The sequence below is a fragment of the Tenrec ecaudatus genome, chromosome 10, assembly GCF_050624435.1.
Source record: "Tenrec ecaudatus isolate mTenEca1 chromosome 10, mTenEca1.hap1, whole genome shotgun sequence".
In the NCBI taxonomy this organism is placed as follows: Eukaryota; Metazoa; Chordata; class Mammalia; order Afrosoricida; family Tenrecidae; genus Tenrec; species Tenrec ecaudatus.
Window position 1 is genome coordinate 135,822,379 of NC_134539.1, and position 26,201 is coordinate 135,848,579.

A 26,201-nucleotide genomic window follows, 5' to 3' on the forward strand; every position below is an offset into this window, starting at 1 on the left:
GCCCCCTGCCAGTCCCACGCCCTTGCCCTTACCTCCTTGCCCCGCAGGACGGGCCTACAGGGGGTCCCTTCCCTCCCTCTGCCCCATACTCCTCTGCTGGGGGAGCTGGCTCTGCCGGGCTCTCCTCGCTGTGGGGTGGGGGTCCCCCTCCCTGTTACTGTTGGACTTGCGCTGAGATCTACTGGATAAAGTTCTATTTATTTTACCTGCGCCTCAGAGCCTCGCTGCCTCCGCCCTTCTCTCGGTGTCTGGGGTGGGGGCCCGTAATGGCAAGTCCACCCCCAAGCTGCCCTCGGGCCTGGGATCTTTGGAGGTCCCTTGGGAGGGGTCAGGAGGGGCAGCCCTGTGCCTGAGGACCCCAGGCTCAGCTGGGGCGGGGTGCCCTCCCACTGTCCGGGGGCTTGACCCTTGGGAAGCCTGAGACCGGAATCCGAGCAGGTCTGTTTGGGAGTGACTACAGCTTGAACTTTGTGGTAGGAGGGCAGGGGCATCAGGGGTCGGGGCTCAGGCAGACTAACAACTGACTGGCACCCTGCCCCTAGCACTGCCCTGGCAGAAGGCCACCCTGTGGGCTGTGGCTCCTGGCGGAGGCGGGAGTGGGAGGTTCCAGTCAGGCACGAATCAGCTGCAGAACGGGGACCAGTGCTCTGGGCTCTCCCCTCACAGCACAGGATTCTTTGCTGGATCCCTGAATCCCTTGAAGGAGAGCCTTATGCCCTGGGATCTGAGGGGGAGCCCAGGAAGCAAGCTGTGTTGGGGGAGGTTAGCCTGGCCCCAGTCATTTCTTTGTACCCTTGTGGTGCGAGGGGCCTGTCAGCACTGCCCTCAGGCTCGCTCTCTCTCTCACAAGCTGCCTCTGTCCTTGTTGGCTGCCCGAGTGGACCCGGATGTCAGCAGGAGAGCCGCTGCATCGAATGGTTTTTCATTGTCACCTGCCGGCAGGCGTCCCCTCAAATGTGCACCTGCTCTGTCACTGTGCGCAGGGAGAGACTGGGGGTGGGTGGGGGGTGGCCATGGATCGTCTGTTTCAACACCTGGCTGCCAGCCGGGATGGTGTCATCACAGGCCTCTCTCTAATCAATATGTTTGGGTTTAAATTAAGTACGGCTGGAGGCCATTCTGTACCACAAGCTCAAGGAAAGGGAAGAGCAGAGGTGTCGGGGGCATGTCCACTGTATGACAAAACCATGACCCAGCCTTTAATGACTCACATGTGAAAAGGAGTCAGGTTTGGGGTGGGTTTTCTACGGGAGTGCCATCATTGTCTTTCTGGGAAGTTTTATTGGGGGAATCCTAGTCTTGGCCGCCATCCTCTCCTCTGTCCCCCGTCTGGCAGGCAGGAGGCGACATGCCCCTGAACTCTCCCCAAGCGGAGCCCCAGAGGGTTGTCACCCACCGTCCTCAATTCCACCCGCAGTCCCTGTAACCGACGAGCCTGTTTCCCAGACATTGTTTGCTCAGTGTTTCCTCGGTGAGCCTTTAGAATTGTCAACCGTGCCCAACACCTAAGGCACTGCACTGCGACGGGCATCCTGCCGAGGTGCTGCCGAGGACCGGCTCCCGGCTGTCCGAAGGGCTCCCGGCGGTTTCTCAACTAGAGCACCGGCAATTTGAACGGATAGTTGTGTGCATTTCTTTGTGTGTGTGTGTGTGTGTGTGTGTGCATTTCTTTAACGACCAGAATGCAGTTTAGGACAAGGCGGTGCGACTTAGGGGTTTGCGGTGGACACACCAGGTAGGTGGTGGATGGTGGCAGACTGCACTGTGCGCCCTTCTGTTTGAGGCAGCAGCTCTTAGACTTGGGCCCGGCTGCTGCGGGGAGCCCAGGCGTGGAGCGACCAGAGGCCGTGGGCGGAGGGCAGAGAAAGCTGGGCGGAGCAAGGGCTCACGTGCTCAGCAGGCGCCAGTGCGGGAGGTTTGTCAAGTGGGTGGTGGGTGGTGTCTGGAGAACGGCTCCCCTGGAGAGGTGGAGGGGGGAGCCCTGAGCACGAAGGCGGTAGCTGGAGAAAGGCAGGGCCAGGAGCCCGTGTCGTGTCGTGGGAGCCTCCTATCCTGAGAAGCCTTCGCAGAGCTGGGCTGGTTTGGGCAGCAAGGAGAGACTGTTGCCCTGGGATCCGGGACACCCACGCAGTTCACACGGCTGTACGCGTGTCCATACGCAACAACCCACGCCGGGCGGCCATGGGCACCCGTGTGCGCCTCTAAACTCAGGATACACCTGTGTGGCCCTGGCTCGCAGGCTGTGAGGTGTAGCACACCGTGCACACGGGTGTAATGTGTGCATAACTTGCACGGAGCGGCCGAGTGCACACGTGTGCACACCGAGCACCGGGACATTGTGTGGCCCTGGCTCGCAGGCTGTCCGCGCGCGCGCGCACAGCTCGGTGGATGCAGATCACACGTCCAGCGCACGGCTGCGCCTCCCAAAGGCGGACAGTCAGGGCCCCGCCCTCCTCTTGGACCACCGCCCCAAGGAGTGGCCTGGGGTCACCGCTGCCCCGCCCCGCCGCAGGGCGCGCGCGAGTTGGTGCGGCCGCGGCCCGTGGACCCCGCGCCGCGGCGGTCTCCTGCTCGGTAGGTCCCCGCGCACGCGCGGCTCGGGAGGGGGCTGCGGGCGGTCCCGTGGCGCTTCCGCTCCGAGGGCGGGGCCTCGCCCGCCGCTAGATGGCCAGGTCCTGGCGGACGGTGGCCAGAGCCGCCTTGCTGCGGCCGCTGCCGCCGGCGGGCGCGGGGTGCGCGTAGGCGGGCGGGGCGTCGGGGTCGGGCCGCCGGGAGGGCAGGGCTGGCGGCGGCGGCAGCAGCGGCTTCTGCGCCTCCTCGTGCGCGCGGTTGCAGCGGTTGTCGCGCTCGGCCTCCCGGCGCGGGCGGCCCTTCCAGAGGAGGTGGCCCAGCTCGGCCACGCTGAGCAGCGCCGAGAGCAGCCCCACGGCGAAGTAGAAGACCACGAAGACGGTCTTCTCGGTGGGCCGGCTCACGAAGCAGTCCACGGTGTGCGGGCAGGGCGGGCCGGCGCACGTGACGTGCGCGGCCACGCGGAAGCCGTAGAGCAGCGTCTGCCCGGCCAGGAAGGCCAGCTCGGCCAGCAGGCGCAGCGCCACGCTCAGCAGGTAGCAGCGGCGCGCGCGGCGGGCGCCCGGCCTCGCGGCCCCCGCGGCCCCCGCCTCCTTGCCGGCGCGGTGCATGGAGTAGACGACGAACAGCACGGGGGGCGCCGAGAGCAGCAGGATGTGGAAGAGCCAGAAGCGGTAGTGGGAGATGGGGAAGGCGCGGTCGTAGCACGTCTGGCGGCAGCCGGGCTGCAGCGTGTTGCACACGAACTCCTCCTGCTCGTCCTCGAACACCGCGCCGCCCACCGTGGCCAGCACCAGGATGCGGAAGATGAGCATGACCACCAGCCACAGGCGGCCCACGAGCGGCGACTGCAGCTGCACGGCGTCCAGCAGCGAGCCCAGGAACGCCCACTCGCCCATGGCGCTGGGGAAGGGCCGGGAGTCAGGGCCAGGGCCGGGCAGGGAATTCCCCGCTCAGTCATCCCGGGCTGGAGTCCACCACCGCAGGGAAGCCTCCCCGCCGAGGCCTGGACTCCGCAGGCTGTGTGTGTGGGCGCAGAGGGGCAGGAGTACAGGGGTGGTTTTGAAATTGGGCTTCCATTCTTCCTGGGGGCCGTGGGTGCCCATCTCTGGAGCCCGGAGGTTAGGAAGCAGCCTCATTGGCAGATGGAGGCCTGGCTTGTACTCGGGGGATGCCAGCTCCCAGCGAGAACCGTTAGGTGCTCAAGGCTGCTTCCAACCCGGGACACCCTTCCTTCAGGCCCCTGGGAGAGCTGGGCTCCAGCAACCCCACGGACGCCCACATTTCTCCACCCACCCCGTCCCTTGCCCTTTTTACTGCAGTGGCTGCCTTTCAGGAGTGGGGGTCTGACACAAGTGTTCTAGAGGCTTCTAAGGACTCTTGGTCCCAGATCACCCAGCTATCCAGCCCTCTTTCCCCTGGAGTCCCCGGCCCCCCTGCAGTCGCTCCCCTACCTAGGTCCCCTCACGGCCTACTGTCTTCTACCCATCACCCAACTGGACTCACCCGGTGGCTGCGGCTGGGTGTCAGAGTTGAGCGCCGGAACTCAGGAGATGGTTTCAACTTGTTTCTCCTGGTCCCGCTTTCATTTTCCTTTTCTCATGTGGCTGGGATAACAGGACAGGATAGCAGACAGGGGCTAACACGCTCCCTTCTCTTAAAGGCGCAGGGCGACCCAGCTGACTGGCTCCACCTTTGGGTACTGATAAAAGACCACACCCCTTGCTGGCCAACCCTCCCCATCCATCCCTCACCTACCTAACAGCCCTTCCCTAGCCCCACCCATCTCAGAGTGGAGGGTGGGCTAACCAGAGCCACACTCTGAGAGAATCAGGGGGGTCAGGAAAGGCCTTTCCCAACAGGCACCCCCAAGTTGAGATGCCTTCTCCACGGGGTGGTCCTCAGGGCTGCAGGGAGCTTTGGGGCTGGTGTTGGGGAAAATGCGGTTTTAAAATGCAGCAGCATCTAATAGGTCCTGGTTCCAGCTCTGCCACGGACTTAATCTTGGGCCAGTCTCTTAGCTCTTCTGGGCCAGACACTCTTTGCTAATGCAGAAGGCTGGATCAGCTGATCCTCAGGTTTCCATCCAGCTCAAGGTCAATGCTATGGAGGCCCTGTTTGAAATTCTAAATCCATTGCCATTGAGTTGGCTTTGACTCATGACACCCTCGTATGTTAAGAGTAGAATCACTCCATAGGGTCTGGGGCCCTTACAGCCTTCCAGAAGCAGAGGCTTTGTTTTGAGGCTCTGCTGAATGGACTTGGACTGCTTGCCAACCGTCAGGTGAGGAGTCAAGGCAAACCAGTGGTGGCTGATGGCCTTCTCAACCAACCATGCATGGCCCAGAGAAAAAACCCTTGCCCAGGAAGATTCCATATGGAAAAAAGGATTATGGTAGCAAGAATGGGTGGCTTTGGTGGCTAAATGACGGCTTTTGTTTTCTTCCTATTTCCTATTAACTTCCCAATGCATTTTAATGTATGTTAATTCACAATGTGAGAAATAACTGGAGAGAAGTTAACTGGGTCCCCCCCCCCCACCGTTCTAGGTGGTGGGAGCTGTTTGTGGTGACAATGGCAATTTGAGCAGCCAGGGTACACTGAAGTTGGGGTGTTTGCTTGTCCTGTCACCCATCTAGGCCTAAACCTGTAGTTTTTCTCCCTCACTTAAGCTGAGTCCGCTGCACATAACAGTTCATTTAATAATCTGAGCCAGGGAGATGGAGACTCAGGGCCCAAGTCACTGACATAGCCAGTCAGCAGTGTCCCTGCCTTACGCCTAGCTGGGCTGGTTCCTGGCCCTCTTGAGAAAAAGGGTGCCAGACCTTGCCTCTTCAGTGACAGGCCTACCTCTCAACCAGAGTGTATGGGGAGGGGCGGGTGGGGGATGGCATGGACCTGCTGACCTGTTTCAGGAAGGGGTGGGAATTGTGTCCTGTTGTCTCCACTGGCTCAGCAGCCTAGCACAGCCTGGAAAAATAGGTTAAACCCTGCCTGGGTGTGCAGGGTTCCCTTGGGGGCGTTTGGGTGGGGAGACACTAGCCTGGACGGAATCCAAACAAAAGAGCACGTGCTGGGGCCCCACACGATGTGGGGTGGAGGCACTGCTCTTTGCCCCAACCTTCCCCTGCTCTCAGTGAAGCTGTTCCCTGCCCCCAACTATGGGGTTTCAGGAACACACATCTCCCAACTGTCCCCCTCCCCTGGCCCCTGCTGGGTCAGGCCACCGCTCCAGTCTGGAAAAACCTCATCAAGCTCCTGTCTGGCTATGGAACTGGAAAGAGGGAGGTGGTGGGCTGGAAAAGGTGAGGGGTTGAGGGCTCACGGGCACCCTTTGCTGTCCCCAGCCCCTGATGCCAGTTGTGGCCAGACACAGGAGACTCTACAATCTCTGGGGCCTGTCCTCAGATAATACCAGAGTGTCACTGACTCTGTGCAGAGCTGTTGGGCACACACACTTGAAGCCTGGGGCTTGGGCAGAGGCCCCTCCTGCTTGGTTCTTCCCTCTGCTAATCACTGGAAGACGCACATTCACGTTCGTACCAAGTATGCTAACACTAGGGACAAATCAAGGCACAACTACATTTTTGTCTTTCCCCTTTAAAATTGTCATACTCCGCCAAAATTTCTTAATCTTTACAACTGCTTTGGGGACTGAAAACGAGGTCATCCATGGATGGGACTTCAAAGAATATCTCAAAAGCAAACTGAACTGCCACCAGTGGGATATCAACTCCTAGTAAGTACTACTGGTCATCAGGCTGGGTTGCAGCCACATGAGTCAGTGAAGATCTGGTCTTATGAAAACCACCTCCACAGATCTGACTCCTGGAAATACTCTACTGCTTTGAAAAATGGTTTAGCAGTTTCCTCTAGCGTTCAAAATACAATTTAACATTTTTCTCTTTGCTGGAGAAAAATGGGAAACAAAGTTCATATAAAAGTTTTATGAACAGCAGTTTTCTACACAATAGGCCAGAACTGGAAGCAACCCAAGTGTCCATCAACAGGTGAATGGAAAAATCCATGCAGTGGAATAATAGTCACTGATAAAAAAATAAGGAACTGCTGACATATGCCGCATGGATGCATTCCAAAAACATTCTAATTGAAAAAAGCTAGACACAAAAAGATACCTGTTGCCTGCCTCATACCTTCAATATGAATAGTGCCTCAACATAAAACAAAAATCCTCCTCAAATCCTGATAAACAGAAAATATTGAAGTTGTCAAGGATTTCATTTGACTTGAATTCCTATGGAAGCAGCAGTCAAGAAATCAACAGATTTATCACATTTGGGCAAATCTGAAAAACACCTTTTCCAAGAGTTAAAAAGCAAAGATGTCACTTTGAGGACCAGTGTTCTCCTGACCCCAAGCAATCGTCTTTTCCATCACTTAATATGCATGTGAAGCTGGACCATGAATATAAGACCAGAGAAAAGTTCACTGGAATAGTGGTGTTGGCAAAGAATACAGACTGTCCCATGGACTGCCAGAAAAACATTAGCAGAGACTCCAGAGCTCCTTTACTTTGGGCATGCTATCAAAGAGACGAGTCTGTGGAGAAGGACATCATACTTGACAAGAAGGTCAGTGAGAGAGGAACACCCTCAGCGACACAGACTGAGACAGGAGCCTATCACTACGATTGTTAGGATGGTGCTGGGATCGGGCGGTTTCGTTCTCATGACCTTGGACTATCAAGCCCACCCACCAGAGTATAGCTAAACGGTTCTTAAAAAGAAGTGAACACAACTATATATAGCAGGGAAGGTTTGCAGTACAGGAAAATAAACAACAGGACTTCAATGTTTGTATTTTATTTAAGTACAAAATTGTTAGAAACTAAACAGAAAAACATAGTAAATATTTACAAAAACATTGATAACACAACTGGTTACACACATCATGCAGAAAGGTCTTGAAAAGTTCATAAGTTGAAATAGGTTTCACAACATGGATGTAATGGCTTACCACGGACACGACTTGATGTAACATGTAAGACCCCATAGGCTTTGCAATCCAGCGCTCCCTAGAAAGGAGTTCCTTGGGAAGCTGGCGCAGAGGCAGAGGAGAAGCTGAGTTGAGACGGGCAGGTAACAGGTCTAACTTCCCTAATCCTCCTGTGTGGTGTTGACGTTATAAGGCAGAACCAGACTTTTTTAATCCTCTGATATTGGTAGATAGTAACTGAACTACACTAGGCTGAAGTGACCACATAGTATCTCTAGAGTCAGAACTTAAAAATTAGATTTTAAAGACAAAAGAAAACAGACTAAAAGCACAGACAATGCAGAGGAAAAACTGCCAGTGAATTGTCAACAGTATTATAAAATGTTAAGAGGGTACTTGGGCTCTCTACTCACTTCACTTTGATGGTTTGGATTAAAAGTCTCTCTCATACGAAGGGATGAAAATAAGAGCTTTGGATAACTTTAAAACCAATCCTGGCTCAGTAAGACCATTATTTAAAACATTCACCTCACATTTTAAAACAGATCATCATCTTCATCAGACTCTTCAAGGTATTTTATAGGTTTCTTGGCCCGTCCAGATTTTGCCCGCGGAGCCACAGCTGAGTCTAGCTCCAGCTGGAAGTCATCACCTTTGAATTTCTAGAAAGAAAAGACCAGGGATGTGGTACCATGTAAACCTGACAGCACAATTTCAACGTGAAACATACAGTACAATTTAGGGAACTTTTCACCTTCCAAAGAAAACCTAAATCTAAGGCAGCTTTTCCCAATTGATTAAATAAATGGCACATTTAATTTTGTGATAACTAAAGTATACATGAGGGGGTACCAAAAGGAAAACCCAGAAAAAAAGCCCCGCTAGGCGGAGCTTTCATAGTATACCTCTTCCTACACTAGGCACACTGAGCAGCTCACTCTGAGTCAGTGCACCCAGTGGCATTGCCTGGGAAGGTTCTCTGGTCACAGTGAATTTTCTCATTAAAGCAGTTTTGTTTGAACTTAGTCTTTTTGTGATGGCCTGTTTAAGAGAACAGCGTGTGGCTGTGAGATGTTGTTTCCTGCTGGGAAAAAAGCCGCAGAAACTGTTGTGATGTTGAACCAAGGTTACAAGGACATAGCTCTACGGGAAAAACTCAAGTGAATGAGTGGTTTTCTCGGTACAAAAGAGGTGAAAAATGTCGACTGATGGCAAACCTCTGTCTGGACATCAATCAACTTCCTGAATGGACGAAATGTCGACTTTGTAGTTGCATTTGAAGTTTGTTCTACCAGGTCAGACTGTTAATTAAGTTTTCTACTTAGAGGTTCTGAAAAGATTGTGTAACAAAAAAAGGCCATAGTCGAGGGACTGGTTTTGCCACAACAATGCACCTGCTAACGCAGACAGCTCAGTGTGCCAGTTTTGGGCAAAAACAAAACGACAAAAAATACCCAGTATGCCTCTCTGGCCCCACCCTTCTTAACTCACCTAACCTTGCTTCTTGTGACTCTTGGGTTTCCACGAATGAGAAGGGACATGAAAGGACAGTGATTTGATGATGCAGAAGAGGTGAAGAAAAAATGAGGGAGGTGCTCTGTCAGCCATCCAAACAGATGAGTTTGAAAAGTTTTTCCAAGCATGGAATTACAGAGTTGACAAATGTATTAAATTAATGGAGAGCACCTTGAAGGTGATAAGGTTGCTATGTAAAAAAAAATTGTTGTATATTTTGGGGTACCCCCTCATAGACTAAAAAATTAATGGGTCATAGATTTAAATTTTCTTTTTAAAAATGTTGCCAACTTACTAAGAGCAAAGCTTGGTTAGATGTTTCAAAATACCTGTAGCAAAAGGACTGATTAGGACAAATACTTACCTTGTTTGTCACTGCTTTAGAGATAATTTTCTCAAAATTAGAATCAGAGTCATCAGAAGTAGATGGCTTTCTTTTGCGAGGATTTTTGGATTTGGCAGGAGCAGGTTGTTTTGGAGATTCGTCAGAATTCAAACCAGGACCCTTTTTGGTTCCTTTTGGGGCAGCCCTTTTGTTGGTGCCTGTGGTAGAAGTGGCATCTCACGGTGAACGTTCCTACCAACTCATTCATGGTTTGTATTCAACATGTGAAAAGATCATCTAATACAGCCAAAAAATACAGCACAGACTCAAAGTATTCTTAAGCAATCATTTTCTCCCAACAGATGCATGTTTTATATTAAACATCTCACAAACTTCTTTTATATTCCATCTTTCATGTGCACTATTGATAATGTTGGCATTTAAAGAAATATGCAAAAAAGGGGAAACATGCAGATTAAAATTTTTTGAGTACCAATTTTGATAATTATATAACATGAATTAGTTCCATTTGTAAAGGTTCACTTCAATAACATAATAAATTTGGGGAATAAAAAAGTGGAAATGGTTTGCAGCAGCTAGTTAGTTGATCCTAATCTTAGTCTATTTCAAACATGAAGGCTTACTTTTTGTTGTTGCTTTCTTCATAGTCACATTCTGTTTAGCAACGGGGTTTACAACCTCAGTGTCAGCTGGTAAATCAGCAGGAGTATTTGAAGAAAGTGCTACATTATCCATAGCATCTTCAACATCAAGGTCCATTACTTCACATGATAAGAAAAATAGCACATATGAACAAAACATGAAAATCCACTGGGATCCTTGTTAAGGACAAGTATGATTTTTCTTGAATATTTAAGACATGCTCCTGTAATTTGAGGCTACATTTATTTTCAAAGGGAGTACTTGGGAAATACTAAACATTTTAACCTAAATTACTAAAAACCAAAGGTTTGAATTTTTAAATGTTCATGTTGATAGTGTACTATGTGGTTTACAAAAATTTCACATCTAATGGTCTGTATCATATAGAACAGGGGTGTCAAACTGGTGGCCCAGGGGCCGCATGCAGCCCCCAAGGTAATTTTTTGTGGCCCATGATACTCTAAAATAAAATGAAAACAGGAAAAAAATGTTATGAAGAAAATAGCGCGTAGGGGAGATCGAGGCAATACCGTACACAAAATTCCCTCAGGGGCCACCAGTTTGATACCTGATACAGAAGAAGGATGAAGTTATCTGCTCCGCAAACATTTATTGCCTCAGAGACTCTATTAAGGGTTGAGTCAGAACTAACTTGGTGGCAGTGGTTTAGATGTCAATGGGGTGGAGGTTGAGGGCAGTTCATATTACATTCCTATTTTAAGCATTGGGGGGGGGAGGAATGAAAGCCCCAGAAAGGTCACACAATTAATAATGCAGCCAGGATCAGAACCCAGTTAGTTCTGAGTCTCAGCAAAGCATTCTACGAGTGGTACTTGAGTGCATACCTGATTTGGCACTTTTCTGTGTCTTCAGTCCTTTGTTAGCATGTCTAGAATAGCAAGATAACATTCCTTTTGTTATTTACTGTCTATTTTAAGTGTCAAGACAATAAAGAACATATTCACTATTATAAAACCCTTATTAGATTATATGCTTACTTTGGGGATGTTTTGGCCTTAGGTGGACTAGCAGCATCTGATGGGTTAAAATCGTCATCTTGAGTTTCATCAAAATCTGAGAAATCTTCATCTGAATCCAAATCCATTGTGAATTTGGATCTTGCTGTTAAAACATACATACACACACACACACACACAAAAGATCAAAGAAAGTAATCTACACAGATCGAGGATCAAAGAAAGTAATCTACACAGACTGATATAACATTTCATGAGAATTTAGGCTTCCGCTTAACCTCCTAAAACATACTTTAGTCTTCCGCAGTTTTAATACAATGACTGCTCTAGCCAGAGTAATTTCTAGGATTAAGTGCTCCCTTGTGCATCAGCACAAAAACTCTACAGCATAACTAGAATGTCCACTCGTTTCCTTACTTGCTTTCCGGGGCTCTCTTTCTCGTGGAGGGACATCAAAGTTACTGTCGTCACCGCTCATATCTGACTCTGAATCAGACCAGGGATTTCTCTTCTTCCCTTTTTTAATTGGTTTAAATGGCAAGGTAGTTTGTTTCTTTGTCTTGGTACCTTGGGAGATAGGTATTAATGACACATGGTTTTTAGATTCACTTTTTCCCATCTATCATCCATCCACCTTTCAAGTAATTACTGAGCACTGTGCTAACACTGGCAATACCATGGTGAAGAGAAACATACACCACACCCCTCTTCCCCTGTGGAATCTATAGCTTGGTCATCTTAATTAAAAAACAAAACAAAAACAATGCATTTATGTAACACACACAGTATATATTCCTCAAGAAAGATGTGTGAGCTGATATGATGATGGAATAGAAATTAATTAATTGAAGAGCAGTGGGTAATGAAATGTTCCAGTCTAGGGAATAACATGTGTAAAGGCCCTGTGAGTGACCGTTTAGGAAATGGCAAGACAATTATGCCTAGAAAGCAGATTGGGGGAAGAATTGCATGAATCAGTAAGACTGGTCAATTTTTTTGTTTTAGCAGAGAACCAGTATGAGCAAATTTGCATTTTAAAAGTATCCTCTGGTTGCAGTGAGGAAATTGGAAAGAGGCGAGAATAGATGTAGTGAGATCAACTGAAGGTATTGCTGCAGTCAAAGCAAAGGAAATAGTTGAAAGCAAAGAGTGACTAGGATTAAACACGATGGGGATTTAATGTTGGTAGGGAAATTTTAACTTGTAAAATTTTGCTAATTCTTTTCCTCATGTGTTTATCTTACCATCTTTGGCTCTTTATTTCCTTCATGTTGGCCCTCTAACAAAGGTAGTCTCCTTATTAGTCTGATAAAGTCCTTTCTTCATATTCTTGTTACAAATTTTCTTGTTACAAGGTACCGCTATTTCATATTCTCTAACCAAACTTCATTTCACTCACTGACCCCCAACAAACTGGTGATTTAAATTTACATAACCCAATTTAACTACCTAATTACTATTACTTGTGAAAATAAAGCCTCTTATTCTATTAAAAGAGATTTCTCATTATCCCAGGTACATTTTATACTCATTTTCCTTTTCCCAATCCAGAATACCTAATTCTTATCCAATCTTTAATTCTTTACCTCAAGTTTCACCTTTTTTAAAGTCTTCAGACCTTATATGGCCCCAAATTGACACCTGTTTAAATCCCATTATCTTTCTATTTTATTTTTCTAGGAACTTTTTGAAACCCCTTCATATATACTGTTCACTTTTATTTTCTAGATAAACTTGTTGGGGGTTAAGTGCCATTCACTGCCATTTCTTTAGGCCTTTAAAATATTTCGTACTCTAATGGGAAAGCAGGTAGGTGCTCAAAGCACATAAAAGATCAGTTGATCTATATGTTGAAGGACTGCTGGCTCTGTTGAAAGGCATATATGTGTGTGCTATTATGAAGACAAGAGCATGGCATACACAAGATATTTTTATGACTTCTACCTTTTAATACTAAGATTTTCCTATTTGTCTTTTCCACTTTGTATCCACCACAGAAATAAGCACCTATTTTCCATGAGAAGTGTGAATACTTGAGGATAGACAGTTCAATAGAAGAGAAAATAAAGCTTAACATTCATGGTCAATGGGTTTGACAAGGGTGCCAAGACAATTCAATGAACAGTCTTTTCAACCAACAGCACCAGGACGGCAGGATACCCACAGGCTCATGTCTGATACACATTAACTATTACACTAACATAACCAGACCTAAATGCACATGCTAAAACCATAAAAAAATTTCAGAAAAAATATGAGAGTCAATCTCTGTGGTCCTGGACTAGGCAATGCTTACTTACGTGTAACCCCCAAGCACAAGGGAAAATGGACACACTGGACTTCATCAAGATTAGAGACTTACATTGTCATGGACCTATCACTAATGTGAAAAGACAACCCACAGAAAGAGGAAACATATTTATAAATTACATATCTGATTAGGGACCATGTATCCATAATATACAAAGTACTTTATAATAAAGAGAAACAAACCAGTTGAAAACTGGGCAAAGGACATGAATAGATTTTTCTCCAAAGACATACAAATGGCCAATAAACAGATACACAAAAAACATTCAATATCCTTGGCTAGTATGATGTCTGTCAAGTAGATTCTGATGCGCAGTGACTCCAAAGGATAAGACTTCAGCTCTGATAGGAGCAGACTGCTACGATGTTTCCCCTTGTGGAGTGGCTAGGTGATTCAAACCTCTACCTTTTCAGGTAGCAGCTGAGCACATTGTGCCATTACCACAATGGATTGTTACTTCACACCCACTAGGATGGCCACAACCCAAACGGCAGGGAAGTGTTGAAAAGGATGTGGTGACTGGACCACCCCCCCCCGTATATTGTTGGTAAGAATGTACCATATAAACTTAAGTATAAGCCGACCTGAATGTCAGTTGAGGCATCTAATTTCACCACAAAAACTGTATGAAACTTGATACAAGAAATCTACATATAACCCCCTCCCTGGGGGACGGATAACAGTAAAGTGGGTGAAGGGAGAAAGTCAGACAGTGTAAGACATGACAAAATAATAATCTATAAATTATCAAGGGTTTGTGAGGGAGGGGGCAGGGAGGAAGGGAAAAAAATGAGGAGCTGATCCCAAGGGCTCAAATAGAAAGCAAATGTTTTGAGAATGATGATGGCAAGAAATGTACAAATGTGCTTGACACAATGGATGGATGGATGGATTACAAGAGTTGTATGAGGCTCCAATAAGATGGTTAAAATTGTACACAAATGATCATAGTAATATTCTAATAGCCAAAAAATGGAAATAATCCAAATGCGTACCTGATCAGTGGATAAATAAAATGTGAACAATGGACTATCATCAGGCAATTAAACAGAATGAAGTTCTAGTACACATTACACCACATTGATCAGTTTTGAAAATATTAAGCTAAATATTAAGCAAATAGCCCAAAGAGACCACATATTGAATGATTCCATTATGTGAAATGTTCAGAATAGGGTTTCCTTCTAAGGTGAGAGAAATGCTCAAAAATTGTAAATACACTTATATTTTATTATAGCACACAAATGTCATAGTTTTATTAAGCTTATCATATATTTTAATAAAGATGTTAAAAAATAAGTATCAGTTGCCATTGAGTCTTTCCCAACTCCTGGGCAACCGCCCCCTCCTCCCGCCCCCGTGTGCCAGAGTAGAGCTGCACCCCATGGGGTTGTCTGTCTATGGCTGATTTTTTGGAAGTGATCACCAGGACTTTCAAATAAAATAAGTACTTATTTTATAAATATATTAGTTACATGCTCAAAACTCAACTCACTGTTATTGAGATGATTCAGACTCATGGTGAACCAATAGGACAGCGTAGAACTAACCCTGTGGGTTTCCGAGGCTGTAAATCTTTACATTTGTCTTTTTCCAGCAGAGTGGCTGGTGGGTTTGAACCATCTACTTTTCAGTTAGCACCCCAACACATAACCCACCACGTCACCAGAGTTCAATTCACTAAGTGCTAGAATAACACAATTACGACTAAGTTGTGATCATTGCTCTCAAAACAACTTTATATACTAGAACTTCAAACTGGTTAGAAAGTGCAATGTAATGAACTGGTGTTTCTTAGACCTCAACTAAGGGATTCAATGTACAAATTAGCATTATATTTCATTACAAGATTTATTCTTCTAAAAGTGAAACATCCCAAGGGCACTAGGGAGGCCTGAGTATACTTCAGACATAGCAGCCTACCCTTATGCTACTCAGCTCAACTCAAGAAAAACTTACTGAGGATCTCTCTATATGGAATATGCCAGACAAACGCTCTGTCTCAATTTTTACCATTGTTCTTAAAATGTTTTAAATTACCTAGTTCTTTTTTCTGTTTCTTCTCTAGTCTTTGTTTTAGGCTGTCTGGTTCCATATTGCCCTCTTGAGGACTTCCTTCAGTATTTTCACTCTAAAAAAAAATAACAAAAATGGCCAAATTTGGTCAAAGTATTAACCGGAATAACATAAATATAAAGTATCTTAAAGCATCCAGTTTTAGATGAGAAATAAGGTTTAAAAGATTTTATGTATAAGTTGTAAAGAAAATTACCTTAATTTTCCTTTTAATTTTCTTTTCTGCCTCTGCTTTCATCTCTGTGGTCACTCGGGGGATGACTCTTATGCCACATGGAGAAGGCAAAACTTCGACCTTCTGCATTTTTTTCCCCCTTCCTTTCCCTGCTTTCCCAGGAAGTCCTACTTGCTCATCTTCTTTCTCCTTGGCTTCAACAATCTACAAGAGGATACAATAGTTAAATTTACAAAGTAACAAGGACATTAAAATACCTACTTTTGCCTTACAGGGATAGAACAGAAGTCAATCCTATTTTGTTACATTTTAGGAGAAAGTGATAAATTACCCCACAATGAAGTATAAATTGTAGACATGTAATTCTTAAGGTACATTTTGCAAAATATGAATGTGGAGATGGGAACTTCGGTTAAGGATAAAATACATCATTCATGAATTTGCTTCTTAAACTTTTTAGTTTAATTTGTGAAGTGAAATACTTTAAAAAATAGTTAAAATAATGTTTGACAGCAAACACTACAAAGTTTAGGGAATAAAGGCTATTCTGAAAGTATAAATGTCTAGCCATCACGCCAACTTTGTCCTTTCAAGTTTATCTGGTGACCCGGGGTGGGTTTTCTGTTTAAACTCAGCCCCAGTGCTCTTTCTTTCTCCACAAACTTCTGGGTTGTGTTTTTAGGCTCCATTTATTTTATTTTAAATACCTGATTATTCTTTTAACAAATCATTTTATTGGGCTTCTTACAACAATCCATACATCAATTTTATCAAGCACATTTGTACCTATGTTGCCACCATCATTTCCAAAACATTTTCTTTCTGCTTGAGCCCTTGGTATCAGCTTTTTCCCCCTCTCCCCCAATGTAATATATTCTTAAGCCTCCGTGTTTTTATTTCTATATTATGAATTTGACAAAACTATATTGCTAAAATAAATTTCACTAAGAAAAATTCTACACTATCAGTCCTTATCAGTTTAATATCTGATACGTCCTCTATCCGAGGACAATATATTAAATGGATTTTTGGAGCAGGGAGTTGGAATAGGAGCTTGCTCCGTCCACTCCATGCATCGACCTGGTATTGCAGTACCTCCGGGAACAGTGCACCCCCCCAAAAAAAAATTCCACACACCTCTAGTTCATCAACAAAAGTAGCCAAGTCTTCTTTCCACAAATCTGATGGACTTTTCCTCTTTAATGTTTCCAGTTCTTGCTCCTTTTTAAAGATAATCAGATACACAAGAGTTAACTTATATGCACAAACAGCATTCTCACACAGAACAGCTTTCAGTCTCACCATTAGAGGGTTTCTAAGCACCAGGTGCCATACAACAACTCACTTTCTCGTTTCTCAGTTTGCACAGTTCATCTTTCTTCTCCTTGGTTAGATACCAAAGGGGCATGTCAAGAAGGTAATTGAATGTTGGACCAGAATCGGTGGCAGAATCACTCTTTTCAGTTTCCTTTTCATTGTCACTCTCTTCATTTTCTTCTTCATCAGGAACCTACAAGAGGAGTTAAATTGTAGCCTTAATATGAAATGTGAAACATAGGCATTAGGTTATTTACTGTTTAACAAAGAAAAATGCCAACCAAGAAATTACCTTCTGCTGAGCTTCTTTCCAGGCTTTCACGGGATCTGAATCATATCCCCTCTGAATCAGAACTTTAATTAATTCTTTCTTAGGTTTATTTTCTATTTAAAAAATGTAAACAGAGATAATAATGGGTTTTAGCTGTATTTTAGGGAAGAGGTAAAATTCTGCCACATTAAAACTGAAAATTAAATTCTGTCTTGTATCAATGTGTACATTCCACCTCCTAACACTGATCAACATAAATCACATGGGGGTAAGTCAAATTATAAAATGAGGTTACGATCTAAAGAACACGTAGGCTAATTAAAAAAAATCATTGGGGGCTCATACAACTCTTACCACAATTCATCCATTGTGTCAAGCACATCTGTACATTTGTTGCCATCAATAGGATAATTAAAACCTCTGATTTCAAGAGAAGCCTCTATCTCCATTACACTCTTGTCTTTAGTTTTATATCTGATTGGGCAAAAATTTATTACCACTTTCCAAAAGCCACATTTCTCCTGGCTATGATGTGCACCCTATCCCAGCAGTAACTCTTACTGTCTACTACTGCACCAAAAACCAAACCCACAGTCCTCCACGAGATTCGGACTGACTCCGACCCTAGAGGCCTTTAAATTCTCTCACAAGCAGAGAGCATCATCTTTCTTCCAAGGAGCAGTTTGGTAAAGCTGTCAAATGCTGAACCTGTGACTCTTTGAATGTCTACTACTGTGGGAGATACTTTCGAGGCATGTGGGAGTTCTAGTTGCATACTGAGTATGCTTTTGAATCTCCTTTAACAAGTTGCTCAACACATACTTTCAGATTCTCTTAACACTAGGTAGTCTTGTTTACTAAATTCCAGTTGAGTTCATTCACTTTTCTTTGCACATGTCCGCCATTACTAATTTTAGCCTTGTCTTAAGCATTATTATAATATCTGTGAAACCAGGACTCGGACTTCTTTTTACTGGACTATTTTCTCGATATCTCTTGTGTTTACTCAAGGTCCTTTTCTAGCATTCTATTCTTTCCCTGTCTAAATGTCAACCAAATCTTGATTTCTCAAGATGATCAACTCAAAAGAAAGAAAAAAAAATCAGTCCGGTACAAGTTATTTGTCTCTAACTACCAATACCTTGTTACCTAATCAGGTATAAAATTAATTTTGCATCTATCATTGCCCACACCAAAGATGCTTAAAGGAAATTGGGCATGAATACAGTTTCAGTTATTTATAAAACTTACCAATGACTATTTTGCCATCTATTTTCTCTAAGATAAAGCGAGCTTGATTGTTCAGTTTAGCAGATTCGGCACCAAGCATTCCTAGAAGCCATTCTTTTCGTAATCCATAATACTTAAGCCTGAGTTCAAAGAAGTCTCTTAAAATATCTAATGGTGTGTCATATTTTTTTAGACAACCCACGTGGTCAAAAAGCACCTAGAAAAGGAAAACAAGGATAAAGCAACAGATTAAACATCAATCAGAGGCTTTAGAGGAATGACTTTATTCAGTGAAAACATTAAGACTGGCCTAAGACATCATTTTAAAAATGGATTTTAACCTTTAATATAAATGAAAACATCTTTCTCTCATGATACATACCATAGAGTTGCATGTGAGACTAGTTTGGAGCTTGAAGATTTTGTGTAATCCAGCTCTTTCTGCCTCTGCTAATTTCTCTTCAGTCATCTTGACAACAAATTTCACAGTGGTATCAGTATGGTATTCTCTATAGTCTGTTATGAGAGGTGGCGTCTTCTCAGTACCATTCAGCATGGGCTCTAGAACCTGTTCTTTATATGTCTAAAGCCAAGAAAGAATTCTTCTGTAAAATTCTAAAATACAGGCTCCTGGATATTTAATAAGCAGTATAAACTGTGCCACCCTATAGTCACCCCCATCTCCAGCAAAAATAAGTAAATGCAGCATTATTTACCTGGGTCCATGTTCTGATGGGAAGCTCAGAGATCTCAATGGTTGTGGAATTAAGAATAGCAACTTCACCACTAATCACATATTGATTTGAAGCCAGTTCTTCAATAGTTCCCTTGAAATTCTTGTAACTTGGAAGCTAAATTGACATTTAAAAGAGAGTTTTCTAAATATGATGTCGAAGACAAACCATAGCATTAATGGAATCTAATACTACAGTACAAAGCGAACTTGACATTGGTGTCCTCCTTGAAAACCAAAAGGAAACTAGGGTTCCTAAGGCACTCAAGATAGTTACCATGGGCAGTGGTTCCTCTCCATCCATCAACCGCCTGATGTTATTCACAACTTCACGAACATCAAAGTTAGGGATTTTGCAGGACCATCCAGTACCGATTCCTTCAGCACCATTTATCAAGACCATGGGTATAATAGGAATGTACCATTCAGGCTCAACACGTTGGTTGTCATCATATAAGAACTTTAATGTGTGATCATCCTTTGTTGGAAATAGCAACCGAGCCAAAGGGCTAAATAAAACAGTAACAGATGTTATTTTACAAAAAATATTGGCTGACATTTAACTTTTGAGGATAGAATATTGTTTTCTTATACTATACATGGAAATGACCTTAGCTTTACTTGATTAATATGCTTTTAGTGATTCTGAATACTTTCTATGTGCCAGTCACTGCCATAGCGTGACTGAGGGAATGCTAAAAGAGGCAGGCAACACTTGAACCAAGAGACATGGGAGAAAATGAGCCAAGTGAAGACTGGAAGCAAGGGTGTTAGAAGCAAAGGTCCAGTAAGTAAAAAACCTGAAGTGGAAGTATTCATAATATGAGGCCGGCGTTTAGCATTGTGGTATGTGCTACGCTAACTTGGAAGTCAGCAGTCAAAACCACCAGCCACTATTCAGGAGAAAAAAATGAGGCTTTCTATTTCTGTAAAGAGTTAGTCTCAGAAACCCACAGAGTTGTATCCCATCCTATAGGGTTTCTTTTTATTTTAAAAATAATTTTATTGGGGGCTCATACAACTCTTATCACAATCCATACATCCATCCATTGTGTCAAGCACATTTGTTTCCATCATCTTGCAAAACATTAGCTTTCTGTTTGAGTTCTTGGTATCAGCTCATTTCCCTCTCATGAACCCTTGGTAATTTATAAATTATTATTTTGTCATATCTTACCCACTTTTCTATTGTCCATCCTCCAGGGAGGAGGTTATACATAGATTCTTTTATTTGCTTCCCCCTTTCCACCCCACCTCCCCTATAGGGCTCCTATGAGTCAGAATCTGGTTTGAGTTTGGTGGCTGAGATAAAATCCAAAGATATGAATGGGAGTATAGAACACAAAAGGCCCAACTAGCTAAAACAAAGGCTTTAGATTTTACTTTGAATGAGGTCATTAGAAGACTGAGCCACAATGACAAATTTTTAAAAATGCTATTATAAAGGAAGGCTAGAGGATGATACAAAGTTTAAATGAATCTTAGAACAGGGTGGCAGCAATGACAGTGGTCAGATTATATGCATTTTCCCAGCATAAAGTCCATAGGATTTTCTAATAGATTAGATACAAGATTTGAGAAAAAGGGTCAAAGATGACTGTACAGTTTTTCGTCTGAACAATGAAAAGGATGAAGTTTTATGCACTGAAACAGAAAGACTAGGGATTTAGTTTGGGACTTAGATAAACTTGAGATACTTAATAGACATTCAAGATGAAAATGGTGAGAGGGCAGTTGAACATGCAGGTGAGTTCAGGGCTAGAGATTTAAAGCTATGGGACTAGATGGCTAGGGGATCGATCACATGTGAAGTGTGGATAATGGAAAGATGTTTGATGAAGGAGCCTTGGGATAGTCCAGTAGTTGGAGGTTAGGAAGACAAGACTGAGTAAAGAAGATTAATAAGGCAGAAGAACACCAAGAGTCCAAATAGAGTTTTAACAAAGATGGAGTGATCAACTATGTTTGAATTCCCCAAAAGGCTGAATAAGAGAACTGAAAATTGAAAATGTACATTCTTCCATTGGCGTTTTAAAAGGAAGTCACATTTCAATTGTGGTACCTCCCCAGGATCTTTGAACCTCGGCACCATAGACCTATCGGACTGGGTCGTCATTCTTTGTTGCTGCGGGCTCAGCTATGCAGTACAGAATGACTGTCCAAATGCCCCTAAGGGGGCCTCTTTGGCAAAAATCTACTAGTGGAGAATCAATGTCTACATAAAAACCTACTCACTGCTATCAAGTTGATTCATAGACCCTATAGAATTTCTGAGGTTGTAAATATTTATGGAAGCAAATAATCTTTTATTTCTTCTACAGAGGGGATGGTAAGTTTGAACTGCCAACCTTTTGGCTAACAGTTCAATGTTTACCCAAAGCAAGAGGAGAAAATACAAGAAACTGTAATAAAAAGGCTATGGCTTGGCAAGGAATAAAGGGATAGAGGTTATGATGATCAGGTTGAAATAATACCTTGACTTTCTGCCCACTGCAAAGATAAGCACAATTAAGTTTCAGTGAATTAAAAAAAATGAATGATTCAAGAAGCAGCATCAAAAGTACATTTTTTGATGAAGTGAATAATTGTTATGATCAATAACAAAAATGAGAAAAAAGTTCTGAAATTGTGATGATGGCACAACTCTTAATAATGATTTTACTATTACATGTATATGGTATGTGAATTATAGGCCAATAACACTATTTTAAAAAGTGGAGTGGGAAAAAATTGAAATGGAAACTTCACTTGTAATAAAAAAAAATCATTTTATTGGGGCTCATACACCTCTTATCACAATCCATACACACATTAATTATGTAAAGCACACTTAGATATTTGTTGCCCTCAACTTGTAATTAAAAGTACACTGACCTGAGCATTGTGAAGATGTATCGAGGACTAGCAGAATCCTTGCCCCCATGCAGCCTGGTACCAAATTGACCAATAGGCTGCAGCAGGTTCAGATTATTGCTGCCCACAAAATTCTGAGCCAAATTGATAATGGTCATCATTAGTGACATCTGAAGGGGGTGAAAAAAAGAGTGCATTAAGCTTTAAATAATACACATCCACACAAACCGCAATATAATTCTGTAAGGCTTTGTTTAGAGACTTGGATTAATATATAAGAAGCAGTCTTAACCTTCTATCTCTGACTCCCAAGTTCAGAAATTGTCTTTCAATACTTGCTACATATTTTTACACACCCCCGAAGAAACCGTTCAAATCTATCCCTTCTCCTCAATCTCAACAGAATAAAATACTGTCTTCTAATACTGGTCACTTTTGTTTTACACTGTTCAGTTTAAAGAAGTATATTTTATGGTGTGTTCTGGTCCTCTGGTTAAATTGTGATTACAGTGAAGGTGGGAACATGTTTATGTTTATATACCTGGTACAAGCTAGGTACCCAACAAGTATTTGTTGGGTGAACATTTACTGAATTCCCGCTGTAGTCTGATTTAAATAAACAAAATAATCATATTTAAAATTAGCAAATTTATCTAGAACTTTTAGTTTGTGTTATACAATAAATGCAAAAAAGCAATTCATTCATCAAATAAACACCATTTTATGTAAACTCATTAAAGTTGTTGTAATTCTAAGGGATAATCATACTTTAGAGTATATCCTCATGGCATTTTTCTTTCAAGTCTTGTTCTGCCTCTTTTTTATTTGGACAATAGATCATAGACATTCTTTCATACCAGTACAAGCAAATTTACTAATCAATCACAATTCATTGCAACAATTTTCCAATTGCTAGATGTTTTGGATATCGAAATTTTAACAAGTTATAGTAAACATTGTTAAGTATCTTTGAACACAGATCCTTATCTATTTGTGAGTATCCTTCTAGGATTAGAAATAATTACTAGGTTAAAGGGTATGCACGTATTTCTGTTTATTGATAGCTTTTACCAAACCAACTTGCTACCCATGATGGCGCATACTCTCCAAAGTGTTTGGAGAATTTTTCAGGTGCTTCTGCTATGGTGCTTTTGAAATATTAAAGATAGTGCGTTTACCTCACCATGGTGATAAGAGGACATCTCAGCCACTGACCCAGCTAACTGGGCAACCTTCACCTCTCGCTTGTCATTCCGTTTGAAGCAAGTAAACAAAACCTTTCTCTGACCCGGTTTCAAACCTTCAAGATTAAAGAAGGGCAAATATTAGTAGGGTATTTTCAATTTATTTTTGGGCATTGATTTCTATTTTATGAAAACAATACAGACTTAAGAAATTAGAACTCACCATCCACCATAGATGGGATAGATCTCTCATTATCAGAATTTGAGAACAGGATAAGTTCCTTGTTTATGAAGTCATTGTAGGTTAGATATGTGGTAGTCTGTCCATACAAATAATCCTGAGGGAACAAAGGATGTTACTTTAGGTTAAAAAAAAAAGACATTGGTCCTGGCACAGGTAGACTTACACTAGTGCATGTTTTAACTGTGTAGATTAACAAAAATAAATAAATAAGAAATAGCCAATTTAATTGTTGAGCAACTGGGAAAAAAAGAAAAAAGCATCGCCTTTCTGGTTCAATACATTAATGTGGCAACTTAAATAAAAATAGTATTTCTTTTAAAAAATTCATTTTATTAAGAGTTCTTACAGCTCTTATCATAATCCATCCATCCATCCATCCATACATTGTGCCAAACACATTTGTACACGTGTTTCCATCATTTAAAATTTGTTTTATTTTATTCAGGGCTTATAGCTCATATCACAATCTATACATATATCCATTGTGTCAAACATCTGTACATGTTGCCATTTTTTCCAAAACATTTTCTTTCTACTTGTCATTTTTCTCAAAACATTTTTTCTACTTGAGCCCCTGGCATCAGCTAATTTCCCCCCCACCTCCCCCATATATCCCTCATAATTTACAAATTACTCTTTTTGGGGGGTCATTATTTCAAAACATTTTCTACTTGAGCCCATGGTATTAGCTCATCTCCCCCTCCCCACCCCATGAACCCATGATAATTTATTGAAAAATTTTTTAATGTCTTAGACCGACCGATGTCTCCCTTCACCCACTTTTGTGTTATCCATCCCCCTGGGAAGGGGGTATATGTTGATTGTTGAGATCAGTTTCCCCTTTCTCCCCCACCTTGCCCTTACCCTGCTGGTATACCTCCTCTCATTGGTCCTGAGGGGTTTATCTGTCTTGGATTCCCTGTGTTGTGAGCTGTGTGTACCAGTGTACATGCTCTGATCTAGCCGGATTTGTAAGGTAGAATTTGGGTCATGATAATGGGGGGTGGAGGAAGCATTAAAGAACTAGAGGAAAGTTGTGTTTCCGTGCTGTTATACTACACTCTGACTACTCATCTTTTCCTTGTGACCCTTCTGTGAGAGGATATCCCGATTGTCTACAGATGGGCTTTGGGTCTCCATTCCACCTCCCCCCTCATTCACATAGATACTATATTTTGTTCTGGACTTTGATGCCTGATACCTGATCCCATTGACACCCCATGATTGCACAGGCCGGTATACTTCTTCCATGTGTACTTTGTTGCTTTTCAGCTAGATTGTCGCTTGTTTATCTTCAAGCCTTTAAGACCCCAGATGCTGTATCTTTTGATAGCCGACACCATCAGTTTTCTTCACATTTGCTCATGCACCCATTTTGTCTTCAGCAAGTGTCAGGAAGATGAGCATCACCAAATGGCAGATTATTAGAACAAAGTGTTCTTGTATTGAGGGAGTTTTTGAGTAGAGAGAGGCCCAATGTTTACCTGCTGCCTTAATACTTAATAAATGTATGTACATAGATCTATTTCCCTATTGTTATATATAAACATATTTACATGTGTACATGCCTGTATTTAGACCTCTATAAGTTGCCTAGAAATACTCTTTTTATCTGGAGGAAAAAACAATGGATCAATGGTTCCAGGGAGACATGGCAGAGGGGGAGACAGGGGAAAGGAAGAGGGGTGTAAAAAAACTGAGGGACAAGTGATCTAAAATCGATGGCGAAAAGGATGTAGGATGCCTGGTGGGCTTGATCAAGGGTAATGTAGCTGAGAGGAATTACTGAAACCCAAATGAAGGCAGAACATGATAGTAGGACAAGAGGAAAGTAAAAGGAACTAGAGGGAAAAACCAGGAGGCAAAGGACATTTATTATCAAGAGTTCATGAGGGAAGGAGGGTGGGAAGGAGATAATACCAAGGGTTCAAGTAGAAAGAAAATGTTTTGAAAATGGCATATGGGGGAGGGGGGGGGGAAAGAGGACCTGATGCAAGGGGCTTAAGTGGAGAGCAAATGCCTTGAGAATGATTGGGGCAGGGAATGTATGGATGTGCTTTATACAATTGATGTATGTATATGTATGGATTGTGGTAAGAGTTGTTTGAGTCCCTAATAAAATGTAAAAGAAGAAAAGAGGAGAAAAAAATGATTAGGGCAAAGACTGTACAGATGTGCTTTATACAATTGATGTATGTATATGTATGAACTGTGAAAAGAATTGTATCAGCCCCAATAAATTGTTAAAATAAAAAAATTTTTAAAAAAATTTTAAAAAAAGAAAAAAAATGGCATATGTACAAATGCTTGACACAATGGATGTACATATGGATTGTGATAAGAGCTGTCAGAGCCCCCAATAAGATGATTTTTTAAAAGTATTTCTATAGTAACCTAATATATTAATTTCCTATCGAAATACTCAGTAACTTTAGTTTGATAAACAGTGATCCTATAAGGTCAGTCCAATAATAAAACAGTAAGTTATGTGGGATGTAATAAAGACTTTTACCTCTGGAAGACCAAGCAACTTTCGCTGTCTCCTGTCTTCCATGAAATGAGTTAACCATTCTTTTCGATCATCTATCTGTTTTTTGCTAAAGGCCTATAAGGAAGAATATGAAAAAAATGAGGAAGGTACTAAGAGATTCCAAAAGATCTTTTCTACAAGAAAACAAATAAGTAAGCAAACACAACAACAAAACCTGTTTTCTAAAACAGCTGAACCTTTTTCCAGTGTTATACTTATTGGAAATAATCTACTATGTAAAACAATGGAAATGTTTTGATGGATTAGCAA

At 42.9% G+C, this 26,201-nt stretch overlaps 2 protein-coding genes and 1 non-coding gene across 3 annotated transcripts in view; 1 reads left to right on the forward strand and 2 right to left on the reverse strand.

Annotated features, from left to right (window-relative positions):
- Window positions 1-1,647: 1,647 nt before the first annotated feature.
- Window positions 1,648-4,259, reverse strand: GJD3 (gap junction protein delta 3). The gene is made up of 2 exons (XM_075561792.1): window positions 4,078-4,259; window positions 1,648-3,474 (listed from the first exon to the last, which is right to left on the reverse strand). Exon 2 carries the CDS (start codon window positions 3,468-3,470, stop codon window positions 2,661-2,663), a length of 810 nt encoding a protein of 269 aa, XP_075417907.1. The 5' UTR covers window positions 3,471-3,474; window positions 4,078-4,259; the 3' UTR covers window positions 1,648-2,660.
- A 3,164-nt stretch (window positions 4,260-7,423) lies between these two features.
- The window catches only part of TOP2A (DNA topoisomerase II alpha), a 28,452-nt gene continuing 9,674 nt past the window's right edge, over window positions 7,424-26,201 (reverse strand). Inside the window, exons 17-35 of the mRNA XM_075561793.1 lie at window positions 25,914-26,006; window positions 23,381-23,495; window positions 23,152-23,273; window positions 21,995-22,143; window positions 19,398-19,629; window positions 19,104-19,238; window positions 18,770-18,970; window positions 18,409-18,604; window positions 17,179-17,270; window positions 16,915-17,079; window positions 16,707-16,790; window positions 15,591-15,773; window positions 15,359-15,449; window positions 11,425-11,574; window positions 11,029-11,152; window positions 10,876-10,919; window positions 10,012-10,149; window positions 9,407-9,585; window positions 7,424-8,189 (exon numbers count right to left, since the gene is read on the reverse strand). Of these exons, the coding sequence (XP_075417908.1) occupies window positions 8,064-8,189; window positions 9,407-9,585; window positions 10,012-10,149; window positions 10,876-10,919; window positions 11,029-11,152; window positions 11,425-11,574; window positions 15,359-15,449; window positions 15,591-15,773; window positions 16,707-16,790; window positions 16,915-17,079; window positions 17,179-17,270; window positions 18,409-18,604; window positions 18,770-18,970; window positions 19,104-19,238; window positions 19,398-19,629; window positions 21,995-22,143; window positions 23,152-23,273; window positions 23,381-23,495; window positions 25,914-26,006 (2,619 nt within the window). The 3' untranslated portion in view covers window positions 7,424-8,063. The remainder of the gene's footprint in view (window positions 8,190-9,406; window positions 9,586-10,011; window positions 10,150-10,875; window positions 10,920-11,028; window positions 11,153-11,424; window positions 11,575-15,358; window positions 15,450-15,590; window positions 15,774-16,706; window positions 16,791-16,914; window positions 17,080-17,178; window positions 17,271-18,408; window positions 18,605-18,769; window positions 18,971-19,103; window positions 19,239-19,397; window positions 19,630-21,994; window positions 22,144-23,151; window positions 23,274-23,380; window positions 23,496-25,913; window positions 26,007-26,201) is intronic.
- LOC142460330 (U2 spliceosomal RNA) lies at window positions 16,504-16,686 on the forward strand. The gene has a single exon (XR_012786561.1). It is a non-coding gene; the product is annotated as a U2 spliceosomal RNA (small nuclear RNA).